We start from the raw sequence: 19,713 nt of genomic DNA, 5'->3' as shown, positions 1-19,713 counted from the left end.
ATACCAAATATATCTTGGACACCTAGGTGCCCTCAATATCAATACAATGTTTGAAGTTTTGAATCTGCTTATCAATGTCAGGATTAATGGTCTCAGAGGAAATGTTTATGCACATTTCCTATACCAACTTATAAACAGTGCATTCTCCACTGAATGTGAAAGGCAATGCCTGGATGTGAAACTTTTTGATTGCTGCGAGCAAGTCTATGTCGGGTTTTCTCCACATACCAAATATGTGATCTATGGCCTTCTGCTTCAACTCCTATTCCTGTGTGGTTCCCATCTGTCTGCTTATGCTGTCAACACGAAGATTTTCTGCACTTGGCATGTGCTGCGGTATCAGTGTTATGTTTTGTGAAAATGCTCAGTTCCCAATCTCCTCTGCTACTTTCAACAGGATAAATAAGTCTGTTCTCTCCTGTCTGTTTAGGCAAAACTTTGTGGTGTTATTGCCTGCAGAAATGCGCACAACCTCATTTGGATGTGACTTTGGAAAGCCTTAAGAGCTATGAAAACTGTTTTTAGCACTAATTAATGTGCATTACTATATCTGTTTCTGACCATTGGGCCCTGATGTTTAGCTGGTCGATGTGTTCACTTCATCCCTAGTGTGATCCCCTGTTATGATGATGACTTGTGGGGCTGCATTCTTTTCGGTTCCCTATTTGAGAAAGCCACTAAATTATCCCAACATACCTGAGCTTGAGATCATTGTTTTTTCAACCATTCCTTAAAGGCCCTCATATGCAACTGTGCATTTGGAATCAACTGAATACATGAAGCCATGATTCCCAACAATTTCTTCATATTCCTCACTATCAGAAATTAAGAATTATGGTAAAGGGGAATCAAGCTCTGCAATGGACTTAACTTTCTTTAAAAATGGTTTGATAATGCACAGTGTGGTGTCTACTGTCACCCCTAGGAAAGGCTTCACTTCCTTCGACAATGGCGATGATTACGTTGTGTTGATCATGAAGCCCAACAGACATGCACATGCACCACTGTGTCTTTGTGCTGTATGCACTGCTGAACTCTCCTTTATCAGCCAATCAGGTAAATAAGGGTATACTTGAATTGTCTGATGTCTCATGTATGCTACTAATATTCCAAACCTCTTTGGGAACACTTTCAGGGCAAACTTGAAGCCAGAAGGTAGTACTCTGAATTGGTAATGTACCCCTTTTGTTACAAACTATAGATCTTTTCTGTGGGCTGAATGCATTAGGATGTGAACGTATGCATCCTTGAAGTCCATTGTTGCATGGAAATCATGGGGATGTAAAAAGTTTCATCCGTGTCTACTGTTGCAAGGAAAGCATACTCTTTCAGCATGGGAATCTTGGTGAATTTGTTTACAACTCTAAAACAATTAGATTCACAGAGCTTAGACTTCTGGTCTTAGACCACAGGCCTAAACTTAGAATTAAGGTCCAAGTTTACATTAGTGAAGTGGGCCCTCAGACTTCAAGTCTAACCTTGGACTTCAGGTCTAAGTTTACCTTTGTTAATCAAACCCTTAGTGTTTAGGAATGACAATTATACTAAATACACTCTTGGGTTTCTTTCTTACAATGGAACGTGGAGTTCCGCCAGCGGCCAAGTCTGTTAAGGCGCCCTGCTCAAACTAATTTTTAGCGCCAAGAGTTTGTCTCACGCTGTAAAATTAGAATGAATGGCACCATCCGTCACACCAGAGGGTGCTGCTGCTTTCTGCAGCTCAAATAGACATTCTACTCGAGCAGCAGCTTTCTCAACACGAGAGGCAGATTCCTCAACGCAAGCGGTTGCGACCTGCCGTGATTGCCTGTGTTGAGAAATCTCACCGGGAGGAGGTCTAGCAGAAAGAGAGAAAAAACTGCTCCGCGTCTCTTCGCGGACTTTTTTGGGGAAATTCGCGTGGAGCGGACAAAACTCTGTGGACTACGTCTTTTGGATGATGGCCAAGCAGACTTTAGTCCGGCTCATGGAACAGTCTGAAGTGATTTCTGCTTTAGAGATCTAAGAATGACAATTGATATTGGACTGGTATTGTTATATCTGTCTGTCACTTTTGACACCATAATTAACAAAATGTTGCCCTTTCAGACTACCTGAGATAGGTGTGATCTACAGAGCCTTGGGATGGTTTCAATCAGACCTTGCAGATAGATCGCAAGCCATACAGTTCCAATCAAATTGGTCCAACTTTAGGTCAATAGCTCAGCGGCGCCCCAAGGTTTGGCTTTAAGCCCAAACATATTTATTGTATACCTAGGCCCATTGTCCTTATATAGTAGATCCCATGGTATCAATTTCATGAACTATGTTGATGATACTTAGCTCAGCTTGACTTTGGACTATTCCAAAAGTCAGTTATGGATTCTTTCCATAACTGTCTAAAGGATATCGCAGAATGGCTGCTCTCAGGCAGGTCGCTTCCCTCGCCGCCGCAACAGCTCCACTGGTTGTGAGCGCCCCCCCAGCTAACTGCTGCTGCCAGACGCGAGTTTGAGACTCGCTCGCTGGACTTGGTTTGTTTGTCTCTTGACTGTTATTGCCAACTGCATTTTCCCTCATCTCCTTTTCTCCCTACTGTGATTCTGTGCCCTGTATTTGGCTTTTGTATTGTCTTGGACTGTTTTCCATCTGTATTGCTTCTATTCCTTCCCCCTCCTGTAATTTCTGTGCCCCGCTTTGCCCTCTGTTTTCCCACCGCCGTTCCTCGTCCGTTTTATTCCCGCCGCTGCGTCCCTGCGGCTCCGCCCCCTGCTGACCCATTCGTCGACCCCCTCCCGTCTCCCAGCTGGTCCTCCCTCCCACCTCCCCTTATATGGCGGCCGCTGCACGGTGACAGAAGTGACCCTTGACCCTGCTCTCAGGCAGGTCGCTTCCCTCGCCACTGCAACAGCTACACCGGTTGTGAGCGCCCCCCCAGCTTGCTGCTGCTGCCAGACGCGAGTTTGAGACTCACTTGTTGGACTTGGTTTGTTTGTACAAGAAGAACGGTCACCCAGGCCCTCGTCACCAGCAGGTTGGACTACGGAAACGCCCTCAATGCTGAAGCCTTGGCCAAACTCCTGAAACGACTGCAGCACATTCAAAACGCCTCTGCACGCCAGATCCTCGACATCCCTCGTCGTAGCCACATCACACCCCACCTGAGACCTGCACTGGTTCCCCGTCAACAAGAGGATCACCTTCAAGCTCCTCACCCACACACACAAGGCACTCCACAACATCGGACCAGCATACCTCAACAGACGACTCCACTTCTACACCCCCAACCGCCAGTTCCGCTCCGCCGACTCCGCCCTTGCCACAGTCCTGCGCATCTGAAGAGCGACCTCCGGCGGCAGATCATTCTCCTACCTTGCCGCCAAGACCTGGAACACCCTCCTCATCCTCCTACGGCAGACCCAGGTCCTGCTAACCTTCAGAAGACTCCTCAAGACCTGGCTATTCAAGCAGTAGCAGCATTCCCCTCCGCCCCCCCCCCCCCCCCAGCGCCTTGAGAACCTCAAGGTTAAGTAGTGCGCTTTACAAATGTTCTGATTGATGGATTGATTGAGTAAGTAACAATGCTCTGAAATTCAATGTTGATAAAACCGAGAAACTCTGCTGTTCTGCAGGAAAACCAGCACCTCCTTTTACCATCTGCTGTTGGCCTCTGATTGACAGCATAGTGGCACCATTGGTGAATAATCTGGAGGTTCATGTAGACAGTGATCTCTCCCCTTTCCACGAACAAGAACTCTTTCTACAGCTTTGACTTAATAAGACTGCTCTGCAAACTCTTGCCCTTTTCTCTTTTGGTGACTTTTTTATTTGTGGGTCAGAGCACTGTTCTTAGCCACCTTGATTACAGCAATGCATTATTATTGGTGTCTCCGGCCTACCTACTGAAGCGTTTGGTGTGAATCTAGAAAGCTGCTGCTATATTAGTCTTAGCCCGGCTCAGATTCTCCTCAACTTCTCAGGCCTTGGCTAAGTTACATTGACCTCCTGTCCCTGGAAGAGCCCTTTTAAAGGCTATGTGCATCATGTTTAGGGCAGTTCATAAGATAGGTCCTCGGTTTCTTCAAAGGAAATTTAAATCTTATGCTCCGTCTATAGTCTTGCGATCATCCACAGCAAATCTTCTTTTAGCCGTCTTCAACCACTGGCTTGCATGAGTTGTTTTAAGCTTTGCCAATGTGTGGATGAGCTGTCCATCAAGCCATTGGCATTTTGAGGGTGGTTACATTGTTCCACTTGTGTTCTCATTAGGTTCTTGTGATCGGGCATCAAAAACTCCTTTGGTTAGAGTAGTCCAAATTAAACAAAACATGCCACATTTGAAATCCTGTGTGTGTGCTCTTTTATGTATTCACTTTGCTGACACAAGGGCATTTTTATTGCAGATTTAGGACTTTTTTGTTGACGAAGTGTGTGCTTCCTGAATGTGTTAGCCTCTCAAAGACAGAGTACCATTTGCCTTCATTTTGTCGTCACAGTTGTTGGATTTACAGACTTTTGTTTTTGCAAAGTAAAAATATTGGTGCTTCTGGCGTTCCTAAATATGCAATAAAAATACTTGTCCTGGGAGGAGGAGCTACGCTAGCAACCAAGATGGCCGCGTAGGCTCCCGGCTCCGTCGACCTCCGCCAGTAGCTCATAAATCCTGATATTAATCCTGAATTCGCACCAAACTCCCGTGTGGCTGAAGTGTTGCTGAGCTTAAAGGTGTAATCCCGAGATTTCCATCTTCTCGAATGATGAAGCTACGCTGTGTTTTCATTCTCGGCCTAATCCAGTGTGGAAGCCGGGGCCTCGATTTCTAACCCATCCGGGTTGGAGTTGAACAACATCGGCCGCGGGACTTGGGCGGCGTCCGGTCTCCCGAAGTGGAACACATCCTGACCGGTTTGGATGGTGGTACTGTGGTCAGGTTGATTCCAAGGATACGGCGGCAAGACGCACTGGTTGCTGTGGGCGGGGGTCCGTTGCCCGAAGACAATGCTGAGCCCCCGGGGTCGACGGGCCTGGATCCTCGCTGGCGGCGACGGTGTTTAGACCGCAAGAATGACGGGTGCCCACCGTTAACGTCGGCCCCGCTTGTGCTTGTTACCCCGGAGTAGTCGACCTCCGGGGTCAAAGATCTGATCTGTCGCTTTGCGAGAGGATATGGAGCGGGTGGAATGTACGCCGTCGTTGCAGACCGTAATGGCCGCCATGGGGGCGCTTCACTCGCAGGTCACCGCCATCATCCATAAACTGGTCATAACAGCTGAAAATATGTGTCTGGGACCGGACTACGACCCTTCGATAGATTTGAAACACGTTGTGTTACCCGCGAAGCAGGGCATGCCTGAGACAGAGGGCCCGTGCGGAAACCAGATCTGGTGTTTTTTGTCGGCTCCTGAACAACAGCTAGCGAGCCTGGAACTACCAAAAACTCATCATACTCAATGCCGATACCGCCCAAGATGGACACAGCCGATCTTATACTCCAGGATAATTTTCTCAGTGACTATCGGATTGATGTATCATTCTTTTCCTCCCAGTTGGTTCAACCATGTTCTTGTGACTTACTGTTGGTGGACAGATATCTCAGTTTGACTTGTGGACTTCGAGTACTAATAATATGGATTCGATCCTACCGTACTGACTTTGACTTTCTTGAACGTTTTGATTCTCCTGTCGAAATGGTAGTTCGAGCGGAGAGAGCTCGCACGAAAAATCGGAGTGGCCAGGGTTGAGTTTGATTGTCTGGGTTTGATAAAAAGGCTTCATTTGATATGGGACTTGTAGCCTATAATGATGCGGGAGTCGGGCGGTTTTCACAAACTCCCCCGGTTGGTTTGTAATTGCTGCTTCCCAAGGTTTTGACTATATTTAGGGGTGGTTTACTTCTGGCGGGAGGTGAGGGGGACCGGGAGCCTGTATGACATCTCCTCCTCCATTCTTTTCCTTCTTTTAGGTCTTAGTTGTTGGGCGACAGGCACGCTGCTAGTGGGCTAAGGCCGTAGCCATTGCAGGGGTGCAGGGTGGGGGGAATGGGGGGGGTTATTTTGTCTTTGTTTAGTTCTATGGCCTTTTTCTTTCTTTTCCCCTTTTTCTGAGAGGTGGGTTGCTTATCCTGAGTCGATCTTTTTTCACATATCTGGGTGTCTACTCTGGTCCTAATTATCCTGAATCGTGGGTGGACGGACCTTGCTGGCATCAGCTTAACGGGGTTGTGGATCGCACTGTTTCTCCCTTTTCATATGCCTGCTCATGTTGACGTCCCACACTCCTGTGCATTGATTTTACCACATTGGCTTATTCGCCTACTCACCGTTGTAATATATTCTATTGTATGACACCTGATATGTGTAATATTTCCTCTTGTTTTTCTTCTTTCAATAAAAATATATATAAAAAAAAAATACTTGTCCTTTTGGTCAAAAATATGTACTTCATCGAATAGCCAATGGGCAAGACAGTATGGGCCAGATGTAGGTAATCCCAGATTACCGATTCGGTATTTAAGAACTGGCAATCGGGATGTAGGTAATTTTACCGATTTAATTACTGAATCGGTATGATTCGGTAATTACAGAATCGGTATTTACCGATTCGGTAATTGCCATTCATTCCTATGGGCCTGGAGGCCCATAGTAATGAATGTCAATTACCGAATCGGTAAATACCGATTCGGTAATTGGGGGAAACATTGAAGGGTGGCAGGGTGTCACTTTGACACCCTGTTGCACCCCTCAATTGTGCATGGCACTGTTTAAAAAGCAAAAGAAATGCTTTTTAAAGGATTTTCATTATTTACCACCAACTTCTAGTTGGTGGTAAATAACGACTTCTTAAACCCCTGTAGCACTGATTTAAGTGCTACCTACATGTCAAAATACAGATTCGGTAATTTTACAGAGTCGGTATTTTATCGAATCGGTAAAATTACCGAATCTGTATTTTAACATGCCCCTACATCCCAAAATCAAAATACCAGTTGTTAACGGCCGAAATCGGCCGTTACCGACTGGTATTTGCCTTCCTACATCTGGCCCTAGATCAGTACTTAGAATTCACAATTATTTTTATATTGTAATAAAAATTAAAATAGTTTGTGATTTACCTTTTGGTTCTCCGAATCACGGTATGTCAGCCCAAAGTAATCTTTTTCTAGAAGGTTTAGGTGTTCACACACTTTGTCAAACAGCATTTGGCCTCTGGAGCGCTTCTGAAAGAAGAATAACATCTAGTTTAACAGTCGTGAGACCAGTTACTAGATCAAATTTAAAAAATGAGCAAGACCTTAAAAATGTACTTTCACTTATTATTCACAAGGTTAAAAATATCGATGCACGTACTAATATATGTTACTTAGAAATACTGATGGTGAGCAATCTGATTCCCATAAAGATTCACATAAATAAATAAAGGTGAATTTATAGCGATTATAAAAGTAGAAAAAATCAACAATAACTGAAAAACCTACCAAGTTGATTACTTTTTATTCAGTGTGATTGCTAAAAACTGTACATGATGCTGAAAATTAAATCATAAACTGGTCAAATAGACTTTCTTTATTCATTTAACTTTTTGTAGATTAACATATTTTAAATAGTGGCAGTACATCACCCTACTGCTGTAGCTATATTAGATAACTTTGCTGCAGTCCATCTAAGGCAAAAGCTAGATACATGCTAAACCAGGTACTTTATTTACAATATTCAAATACCGATAATCTTTAATCCACAGAAGACAATAATGTAACACCAGGGTTACTGAAGGCTGGGGGGCTGAAATTCAGGCCACTCAAACAAACTGAAAAAATTGTATGGATTACAACTGAATGGATTCCATCGTGTAGATCGCAAAAAAGTAATCATATTCACACTTTACTGAAAAAACCATGTAAATATTTTTGACAAAATTTTACTGCAAAACCTTCATCATATAACAATCAGTGAAGTTAAAAAAATGTTCTAACATTTTGTTCAAATTTAATAAATGGGCACCTGCACCTAAAACCTCAAATATTGTATGGATCTGAACCCTTTTCTTTAGGAACACCTGTTGGACAGACGTGCTACCTACATTTTCAACATTACTAATTTTGTAATGACTTATTGATCTGGCTTCAATGGGTAACTCCATAACTGCATTCCATGAGGGTCCAGGCATATCTTTTGTGATAACCCATACTTTGAACCATTTAAGAGGTTTGTTATCTACTTCATACCATTATATAGTTTGCCATATGTTCAACTTTGCTCAAATAGTCTATAGCTTTTTACATGGAGGATTTGATGGAGGTGTCACTAAGAGGACACTTGATATGTTATGAGATGTTACACAACTGTCATAAAGGAAGCCAACGTTTGAGCTTCCATTCCGTTGGGTAGCATGGTGTTTGGACAGAATAGGCTAATGTGGAAGAGAAGGATCTGCTGCCACAAATGATGCCATTTTTCTGATACAGGTAACCCATTTTAAACCTTGCTAAGTAAATATGCTACAAGACACAAAAAAATTCTTTTAAATGTTTTTCCCAATCAAACTTTAGCTTAGAATGTTTATTTTTTTTAGTTTAAGAGATATTTAGGGAAATGTTTCTTTGAACACAGATTTGAGAAGAAACTGTAGATGCATTCCCAAAGCAGATGTGTAAACAAGAAAACTAAGAAAAATTAATACTGAGATATCAACAGGGAAAGAGTGTGAAACATTCCTTTAAAAGACTTCGGCAACATCCCACTGAAGGAATTTAAAGCATACCTTGATTGGTAGGCCCATCAACTTGGTTAATCGTACGTTGATCTCCCAATACGATACAGGCTTTTGAACACCATAAAGCTAGAATATTATCAAATGGTTCTCTTATGGAAAGCTCTAATTACTGACAAATGTCATGCACATCATGATCTACAAATGCAATAAATAGCTTTTAATTCAAATGCGTTAAGGCTCCAGTTGAATGTGTCATTGGTTTTACATGCTCTCCAGAGTAAGAGTTAAGCAGCTTACTGTAGGAAATATTGAGCTAAAAGCTGCCAAACCTGCATTCTGTGTCTTGGGGTGAGAATTATCTTTTCAACCTTAATAGCATATCTTTATGAATGGCAAATTCTTGTGATGTATTTGCAGCAGTGTAACAGTGCAGCAGCTTGAGTTATTCCGAGAACAGTGACTGGACTGCTCAGGGGCAATACAAATAATGAATTACTTTCTAGATGGCCATGCAAATTTAGATAACAGTAGAGAAGACAGTCCTTAATCTTAATCTGAAACATAAGAAGTCACCATAACTGGACAACATGAAGTACCAAAAACAGACCTCTTGGTTGCTATGCTGTTAAACCACCAGGAGCCTGCAAGACACAGTTTCCTGCCAGCCATAGCAACATGGAAAATTACAATGTTTTGAGATTACTGAGAAGCAGCAGTTAATATGAGTGAATATACCCAAGAATAACTAAACTATTAAATACCCTGCCTTAGCTGTAAGATCTCTTTTTTTAGGTGGGCCAGCACCCTGTACAAATGAGAAAAGAGGGCTTTGCCGCTCCCTTGTTTATATAAAGCAGTAAGGTGTGGACACAAATGTTCTTTGTTTTATGGAAGGGGCTACAATAGACACTCCAATACTTCAAGGTAGTTTGTCGACTCTTCCTTCACCTGTCATCTGATCAAAAAACCATGTAACTAATAGATGTGAAACCTCTGAACAAATAGATGCACAAGTATGGCCATTATATTCTTCATAATTGGTTTTGTAACAGACCGTTGAATAATCAGAATGAAGGAGGCGTTGAACCGTGTATGAAAGAGGGAGGCACTGTCTCAAGCTTTAGAAAAGACATTCACAGGCAGTATTTCCCGTGCAATCCTATCCTTAACCCCTTGCATGCTTGTGACGGAACCGTTCCGTCACAAGCCTCGGGTGAGCTGTGCTTGTGACGGAACGGTTCCGTCACGGCCCGCTCGGCGCGCCTGCGCGGCGCGTTCCATTGATCGGCCGCGTTCGTGACGGAACCGTTCCGTCACAAGCACAGCTCACCCGCGAGCCGTGACGGAGCGGTTCCGTCACAAGCACGTGACTGCCGCGCGGCCGCCCTACCCCCTTAGCGCTGCGGCGGAATAGCCGCCGCAGCGGAGGGGTTAAAAGATATACCATGACCAAAGTCATCACCATCTGGTTGACCATGTGGTTCACTGAGCCATAACCACACATTCTTAAAGGAGTCTTACAAGAACACTAGCAGTAAGATATCATGCCTGCACTAAGCACAACAAGGATCTGCCTTTCCCTTAACTTTCGTCGCATGAATGCTCCTAATTGATACCTTGCACCACACAATCATTTAAAGAGATTGCACAGCAAGGGGAATCTTTTATTATAGGCTAAATGAAAAATAACCCCACAGTGTATTTATAAAAGTAGATATTTATTACAACCCCTCACTAACACATTACAATATCTCCTACCCAGAGATATAATCACAATACTTTGGACATAGAATAGCAAGTAGCATCAATACACAGTGGTCCCTGGTGGGAGGCCAGATCATATATCGAAAAAGTGGGAGGCGAACCACATCCTAAGTTGAGAAGGGACTCAGGGGACATGGAGTTGGGACCCAAGGAACCACTACCAGGTTAGAGTCTAGCAACCCCACGACGGTCATATACATAACAGCGTACCCAATATTACTCAATGGTTCCGTCGTGGTTGCAATCTTGCCACAGGAGGATGAAAAGAGTTGGTTGGAACCCACACGGAGTTCGAGTCGAAGAGTACCTGATAACAGAGGGGACAGAGCCTATGCCACTCAGGAGTGACCAGGAGGCATGGGAGACAAAGGCCCTCAAGTTCAAGGATGCCGGTCAAAAGGTGATGAGGGGCTTCAAGCAATGTTGCACCGAGTCGGTAGCTCTGCCTGAGCTACCGTGATACTGAAGACGACAGAGTCCGTCCATTCCACCCAAACGAGTCAGCGGTAATCAGTAATAGGGGGACAGACTAGTTGACAGAACCTTTCGATGCGTCTGACTCCGTTGGCACAAGTCTGTTGGGACAACCGATGTGGTTGTTGTGCGGTGAAGCAATGCAACAATGCTGTGCACATGAGTTCGGTTGTAGAGACCACGGCAAGGAATACTGGCCTCTTCTTCATGAGAGCACAGCTCAGGCCTCGAAGGAGAGCAGGACCACCACCTGTGTTGCTGAGTCTTGCGGAGTCTGTGGGAGCCCAGGATCGGCATACTGGTCAGTTGCGTTGCGGTGCCTGCGAATGTAGGGGAGTAACTTCTTCACTCCAAGGGAGTTTCTTTCTGTTGTCTTTGGTGTCCACAGGCCTTGGGACGACCTGTACGGAGCACAGGCGCAGATGTTGCAGCGAGCTTGCAGGATGACAAGGCCAGGAGTAGCAGGAATCTTCCCAGTTGCGGTCACAGTGCCCAGAGCAAGGTTCAGCAGAGTTCAGTGTACTCAAACGGTTGAAGTAGAAGTGGAGTTGGATCTGAATCGAGTCCCACATCGAATCTTGGGACCCAACCACAGGTAAGCCCTTAAGTACCCAAAGATGAGGGTTGGGACGATTCAGGGGTCCCTCCCAGAAGAGGGGTCAGCCAGTGGGGAGGATTCTCCCATGCCCTTTGTCTAGTTTCGCATCAGAGTGGGGAGCCAATGGCTCCCTGATCTGGTTTGAACTGGAGTATGCAAGGGTGGCACCAAATCTGCCCTTCCAGCAAACTATAATGCGCTGGCAAGCGCCCCCACCCCCCAGGCCTAATACACTAAGTCCTGTCTGGTAGCTCGTCACACCTCCCTGTGACAGGAAACCTATGGTCCTACCTTTCTCTGCTCGGTCTTGGCCCAGCAGAGGGTGGTCAGCAGCAGCCCTAGGTTGCTGTCAGGCTCTGTAAAATCGGTCCCAGGAGCATGGATGACTCCCTAGGGGCGCCTACCGTGGATGGAATCCTACATCCAACATCGGATACAGTGTTGGGGTATGATTCCAACATGTTTGATATCAAACATGGCCAGGTTCGTTCCCAGCCAATTTTGAGCTGCTCATCGCGTAATGATGCATGGCCCCTCTATATCGTAACTGCTGATTCACTAACAAAGCTTAGAGAATGGACTCCGGTGTTTGTAGTGGTGGTCTGCTCATGCAGGGCCACCCTCTCCCTCGGAACCGAGCACCCTGCCTTCGGGACTAAAGGCCTGCTAGAGGGATGACTTATAGGTTTCATGTGCAGTGGTATTAGATAAAAGGAGACATATCTTTTATGAGAGGCGCATGCACCAACTCACACAGGCTGCAACGGCAGGCCTGTAGTCATAGTTTGGAGGGTCCCCTACAGGTGGCATAACACATGCTGCAGCCCATGGGGGACCCCTGGTGTACCTAGGCCCTTGGTACCTTAGTACCATATACTAGGGACTTACTAGGGTATACCAGCAGCCAATTAGGAATGTACCAAGGTAATCACCATAAGAAATGTAGGGTGGAAGCACAGTGACTGGTGTCTGATTAGCAGGATCGAGTCAGACTAGTCAGAAAACAGTATGACACCAGCAAAAAAAACCAAGCATTTGCAATGCAATAGGTCTCGCATTAGGAAGGTTTGATCTATTGGTATTGTAAATGACACATTTTTTATTTATGTGTTGGTTTTGAAAATAGCGAAATTAATAGCTTTGTCATTTACAATGACAATAGTTATAACTTTCGCAAATGTGACACCTATAGCATTTGTAATGCAATATGTCTTGTATTTACGTGACTTAGATGTATTGATATTACAAATAACAATGGCTTTTAATTTTTTAATAATTAATGCTTAAATAAAAGTTATTGTAATTTATAATGCAATAGCTTAAACTTTTGCGGCGATAGATAGAGTGAGGGCAATAGATAGAGTGAGGGCGATAGATAGATAGATTGATAGATTGAGGGCGATAGATAGATAGAGAGTGATGGCGATGGATAGAGTGAGGGCGATGGATAGTGTGAGGGCGATAGATAGAGTGTGGGCGATAGATAGATAGATAGAGTAATTATGTGGCCTGTAATTATGTGGCACTGAGTGGTATTTGGAGTGTATGTTGCGCTGAGCGCAGTGTAAATATGTAGCATATAATTATGTGGCACTGAGTGGTATTTGGAGTGTATGTTGCATTTAGTGAAGTGTAATTATGTGGCATGTAATTATGTGGCACTGAGTGGTATTGTGTGGTGTGTGTGTTGCATTCAGTAGAGTGTAATTATGTGGTGTGTAACTATGTGGCACAGAGTGGTATTTGGAGTGTATGTTGCGTTAAGCGCAGTGTAATTATGTAGCATATAATTATGTGGCACTGAGTGGTATTGTGTGGAGTGTATGTTGTATTCAGGAGAGTGTATTTGTGTGGTGTGTAATTATGTGGCATAGAGTGATATTGTTTGGACTGTATGCTCCATGCATAGAGTGGGGGGCTCTTTTTTTAACGTATATTATTTTAGTAACACGACACTGCCCCGCCTGCGGTGGAAACAGCCAGAGGAAGGCTCGAGCAGTTGTGGTGACCTGACCTCTGATCTTTACAAGAAGGTGTGACTCTACCTGGCTTAAGTCGCTGCTTGCCCGGGCCTACTATAAACCACTCCGAACATGATGTTGGGTGCATTTCTCAATAAAGATTGTTTAAAAAAGTAAAATTACATACCACTATGTGTCAAAGTTGCCATTTCCTGTGAGGCCATCGGTATCAGTGGCGAGGGGGTGTGATTGTTTCTTTTTTTTTGCCAGGGAAGTGTACATTCCCACCTGGGCTACAACGTGACCAAGATGCCCAACCTGGTGGGGCACGAGCTCCATACGAACGCCGAGCTGCAGCTCACCACCTTCACGCCCCTTATCCAGTACGGATGCTCCAGCCAGCTGCAGGTAGGTGCCTGGCGCGCGCACTCGCGCATCTCCACCCTGTGCCCAGGAGCACATGACACCTGCCGCTCGGGGTGGGTTGAGCCTGTCACTGCTGGTGCCAATGTGGGAGAGAGACAGGGCTCCTAATGCAGAGAAGCCAGAAACCCTGCATTCACTGGGGGCATACATTCCTATACAGAAGTGGAAGATTGTTCTGTACCTCCTGTTGGATGAATTTAAAATGACTATATCAAATAACACATCCTATTGGTGTTATTTATTTTTTCTTCGTTCTTCCTGGTTTTAGGGAAATGAGGCATAGAAAGATAACTTATGTCTAAGGTCACATGACTTGAAGCAATGAGTAGCCGGGATTCGAACTCAGTTAGCGTTGTTTTACAGTTGACAGCGAAGTCAACTAGATTAAAGAGAAGTGGCAAGACTATTTTTTTGAGTTTGTCCTCTATATGTATCTCTTGCGTTCAGTCTTTTTCACCACTGAAAAGTCTCTAGGCGTGTAAACAGTTCGGATCACCTGTTAGGTTTCCTCCTTGTGTGTTTTTTTGTGTTGGCAGCTAAGAATAGGCGTGCCCTTGCCAGGCTCGTGAAAATGATGTCCCCTTTAGTCTTTGGCTGTTGTGTGGGGCTCATCTGCAGTCACCTCTCGGCGACTCACTGTTTTCTGGTACACGCAGAAAGTGCCACGTGTGCCTGGGGGTTGTGGAGGGCGCCCCCCCCCCCTTAGTTGTCACGTTAATGAGTTTTGAACGAGGGTCCAGAGGGAAGTGACCCCTTGCGCGGCTCATCCACAGCTCCCTGCTCAGATCTTGGACGCACTGGGCTGGCATTCAGGGCACAACACGAGAACTCTGAGGGGAGAACCCGTAGGTAACATCACCGGTGCGGTGAGAGTTTTAAGAATGGGGGTGCTGCCATCAATGTTAGTCCTGAAGCCGTAGGGGTTGTGAAAACCCCAAGCATTACACAAATCACACAAGTGCAGGAAGCGAGCCACGCTTGTTCGGCAGGAGTGTGACAGGAAAGCAATATGTGTACAGTGGTGTATTTTTTAGCATATTGTCCGAAATAAACTAAAGCATGGGACGGTAGGCTACTACTGTTACAAGGATCAGAGTTTACATCGAAAGGCACACTAAAAATGCACTAGACATGCCTAAATGGTGCACAATACTTGTGTGGCACCAGGATAACTAAAGCACCTCGCAGCAACTCTTAGCGCCTGGCAGTGGACAGATGTGCGCCTTCTTAGACCTGTGTGAACCTCGGCAGTGGGCAGGCTGCTCTGCACCCCTGCATGGGAAGTGGGCAGGGTGTGTAGTGCCGTGGTGCAGGGGGCAACCGGTGCTCTGCTTGAGTGCAGTGGAAAGGCTGTCCTGTGCCATAGTGCAGTGAGCAGTGCTGTTTCTACATGCAGCGGGCAGACAAGCGCGCGCCATAGTTTGCTGTGCCCATCACTGCTGCACACAAAAAACTTCGTTTTGAGGCATGGGTTTCAAGACGCTTTAATTAGCAATTTATTTTATCACTCTCGGCTTCCGAAAGAGGAGCCTGGTCCTAGACACTGAAAAAAAAATAATAATAAAACACACAACAGTGAGAAAAGCAGCTTTTGTTCGCCGTCCGAGCAGGACTCTAACAGGGATCCGGTCTCATGTTTCCTAAGCCTCGGTTTATCCCTGCACTGACGGTGCTGACACGAGGCGTGAAAACCACCACCTGCTAAACAGAACCCATCCTTAAACAACTCAGTCATTGATTCTAGCCTTGTTAGCTATTGTCCAATGTGAGACTCGTCTGCATCATACATGTACTGTCAACAGGCCACACACTCCGGGTCGGTTGCAGTCCTCCCCACGGAACCAAATCCTTCCCTGGTACTCTCAACCTGCCTGGTCTGTCGCGCGTTTTTGCAGGATGCTGTCCCTCCGTAACAGTCCGGTGCTTCTGATAGTCCTTTATCTGTGTCGGTTAATATTGACACGGCCGACATGAAGTTAACAAGACATTCAAAGAGACCTGGGAGGGCGGGGGCTGCCTGCGCATGCGCGCCAAGAGCCAAAGCGAAGTGCGGGAGCCGAAGTCCCGGGTCCCAGGAGGGGGCCCGGGTGAAGACCAGCAGATAGCACAGCGGGGGTCCCATGCCTAAGGGGAGAGCCCCGCGTCGTGCTGGCAGAGGGGCTGGAGTGCAGAGATGACACCAGCGCAGCGACAAGAGCCCGGTGAGGTGAGGTAAAGGGGGGGTGCGCATATGTGAGTATGCAGTGTATGTGTGTGTGTGCGTGTGTGTGTGTGTGTGTATGTGTGCCTGCGTGTGTGTATGTGTGTGTGTATGTGTGTGGCTATGTGTATTTGTGCGCGACTGAGAGAGGCATGGCGGCATGGATGACTTCCTGGGAATCTGAGATAGGATATGTGCACGGCGCCGGCCTGGGCGTGCGTGCCCACGAGGTGCAATCGGCGCGTGCCCGAACCCTGTCTCAGATTCCCAGGAGACTGACAACAATAGATGTCGAGCTAGACGCATGCTTCGCATGCGCACTCTAGCTCGACCTAAAAAGGGGGGGGGGGGGTAAACATGTATGCAGATCCTACTTTCCTACAACATGTATAACCCTTTGCTGGACTCAGATCTACAAAATTGGCTTAGGAAAGTCACAAGCCCTAAAATAAAATCCTGGCATTTCAACTTAACTAGAGCAATAGTGTTGTGGCAATGTGAACCTACACTGTTGAGTGTCTATCCATCCTAACAGATTATTGAAATGTTTACTTGTGAAATAACTTATTCTGGTAAGAGTATGAATTTGATATCCGCAACACTAATGAGATGAATGAAAATGCTAACTAATGGAGGTGGTATGGTTTCTGAAGGACACAAATCCCAACACATGAAAGAAGTTCACAACATGCATGCCCAAAATTGCTAAATGGATAAAAGCCATCCGTTTCAAAGTCAACACTGATACAACAGAAGTAGTGATCTTCGGCAAGAACACCTCAGTAAGGGACTCAAACTGGGGGCTACTCAAACTCGAGCCCACACCTACACCCATGACCCATGTAGGGAACCTCAGAATAATCATCAACAACAAACAGGACATGATCACCCAAGTCAATGAAGTCATTGAATCCTGCTTCCGCACCCTAAAGATGCAGAGGAAGGTCTTCAAATGGCTCCCAGGCAGCACTAGAAAATTGTCACTCACGCCCTACTCACAAGCAAGTTGGACTACCGGAACACCTTCTGCCCCCACATCACCAAGTAACTAGAAAACTACAAATCATCCAGAATGTGGCAACCAGGCTAATCCTCAACCTCCCACACAGAACACACATCATACCACACCTCAGGGAACTCCATTGGCTCCTGATACACAAGCACACAGATTTTAAACTCCTCACACACACATGTAAGGCACTACACAACTTAGGCTACACCGACCTGAAAAGTCACATCTCCTTCCACCAACCACCCGGACACGTCCGCTTAGCAGGACCCCATCTCTCATCAGAGCCTCCTCCTCTCTTCTTGAATTCTCCAAGAAGCAGAAGGCCTAGCTTTTCAATTAACCAACCTACCATAGATAGGGATCAGCGCACACACCTTTTCAGTGCCAGAAGACCCTCATGGGTGATAGTGTGCTTTACAACTACACATAACAATATGTTGTCACTTGTGTTGGCTGTGCTTGCCTGTGCGTCTGACACTGCTGTCCGTTAACACGATGCTGAGTGAATTAATCTGTGTTCTATATCACCATTCTTGGTGTGTCAATTGCTAAGGGCTCAAGACAGCATTTTATCACAACACAAGTACCACTCACACTCTGTCCGGGTCCAGAACATACGACCCTTCTTGAAAGTAAATGTTGATCTTGTATTTGGCAGAACTTCCCTAGAATACCTTTGTCTTTAATGTGACAGCTCTCAAAAGCCATCCTTGCAGACATCTTTATATTGATGATTAAATTACATGATGCATATGCTTCGTTTCCTCTCTTTGTGTGATTTATGTTGTTGTCCTAAATGTTCTTTCTAGCCCAAACTGTAGACCACATGCATTAAATCACAATAAATTGAGTGGGAGATAGCAATTGTTACTGACCATACAAGGATGAAAATTCAAATTACTACTATCATATAAAGGGCAATTCAAAAGCTAGTGCTTGTGTTCTGAGTATAAGAGAGTAAGGAAAAATCACAGTAGTTAGTTCTTCTCCTCAATAACTTATTTTAATGTCTGCAGCACTTCACGCTTAAGCCCTCATAACTTTTTTTACAAAAAAATTACTGGGGTTAAATTTGCATCCTTTTTTCCCACAGGGTGGGGAGTCTAAAGTCACCAAGGGTTTGTGGATTCTCTTGGAGGGAACCAAGAAAATTACTGACATTTTGAAAAAGTTTGGCTTATTTTGGAAAAACAGTACAGGGCAAGAAAGTGTATGATTTTCCCCCCAAAAATGGCATCAACAAAAGCGTTGCTGTGCAAAGATCACCCTCTTCCCAGCTTCCAGGAACTGAAACTTTTTTTAGTTTTTTTTTACCACAGCTTATACCTTTTTAGGTCGAGCAGACCTACCCTCAATGCGTGAGCATTGAAGGTGTCTGCTTCAGACCTATTGTGGACCGTATTTAGGAATGTGGACAGCTACCAGACGCGCGCTTTGACGAGGTCATATTTCACCTCGGGAGCGATCGTCTGATAGCTGCGCATGCGCGGTGCAAAGCCCTTGCTCACACACAGACACAGGCAGCCCCCACCCCTCTGCATGCACGCACGCACACACACACACACACAGGCGCGCGCCTGCACACGCAGGCATACGGCACACATACAGGCACACATACAGGCACATTATCCCCTTCCTCGCATTCTCTCTCAATCACACACAGTCATGCATGCGCACACACATTCCCTCGCGCGCACACGCACACACGCGTGCACACACACTCCCCCACTTCCCTCCCCTCCCCTCCCCTCCCCTCCCCCACAGGCATACACACAGGCACGCACGGACTTCGCTTCAGCCCTGGGCCCCACTCACCAACTGCGCTCTTCCGGCGGGGCTCCTCGCGGCGCGTCTCCTCATGTAAATCGGGGCTCCCTCAGGTCAGAGGAGCCCCGCAACAGGTGCCACACTCCTCCTTCTCCCCGGCCCCCTCCTGGGGACCCGGGCTACCTCGGACGGCAGGGCGCTCCATGCGCCGGCAGTTCGCGGACCTCGGGAGGCGGGACTTCCGGTCGGCCACGAGCGGATTGGCCGGCCGGCCAAGAGCTTCCGGGTCGCCGCGGGCAGCGCGGCGGCGCCTGCCTCCCAAGGGATTATTAGATTATTCTCGTCTTCAATCTCAGATGAAAAGTGAGCCATTGATTATTCATCGGCTGGCCATTAAACACGGGTTTTTCCTAGATGATTTGACTATCAAGGTAGGTAATGAACAAGGTGGCGGCTTCATAACTAGAGGTTTCAATTTCCAGGACATCTGTGTCGGTTAAGTAATGCCTAACCCTATTAAAAGGAATAGCTTACAAATTGCTTAACAGCGCTGAAAAAGTAGACCCTAATGACTAATTGTGCTTTGAGTTTGGAAAGGTTTTGTCAGCTCTTTAAGCCAAACGGATGCGGGAGGACGGCGCTTATTTACTAGGTTAGGCTTTTTTTTTTTTTACTCGGAGCGTCTTTTACTAAAAACTTCTCTCGAGCCACTGCATGCAAATATGGTACTACGTCAAATCTGAATGCAAATAAGAATATCACATTTTAGAGTTACGATTGTCACTGGTTAATACAACTCAATAATTTAAACATGTATTTTACA

General features: G+C 45.8%; 1 protein-coding gene across 30 annotated transcripts in view; it reads right to left on the bottom strand.

Annotated features, from left to right (window-relative positions):
* Positions 1 to 19,713, bottom strand: part of EPB41L3 (erythrocyte membrane protein band 4.1 like 3) — an 878,261-nt gene that overhangs the window by 382,961 nt on the left and 475,587 nt on the right. For all 30 annotated transcript variants that reach the window (XM_086965494.1, XM_086965496.1, XM_086965495.1 and 27 more), the window contains exon 4: positions 7,091 to 7,195. In XM_086965494.1, coding sequence (XP_086821620.1) covers positions 7,091 to 7,195 — 105 coding nt within the window. The remainder of the gene's footprint in view (positions 1 to 7,090; positions 7,196 to 19,713) is intronic.

The sequence above is a fragment of the Lissotriton vulgaris genome, chromosome 4_1 (genome assembly GCF_964263255.1).
Source record: "Lissotriton vulgaris chromosome 4_1, aLisVul1.2, whole genome shotgun sequence".
In the NCBI taxonomy this organism is placed as follows: Eukaryota; Metazoa; Chordata; class Amphibia; order Caudata; family Salamandridae; genus Lissotriton; species Lissotriton vulgaris.
This window is presented reverse-complemented; position numbering and strand designations above follow the sequence as displayed.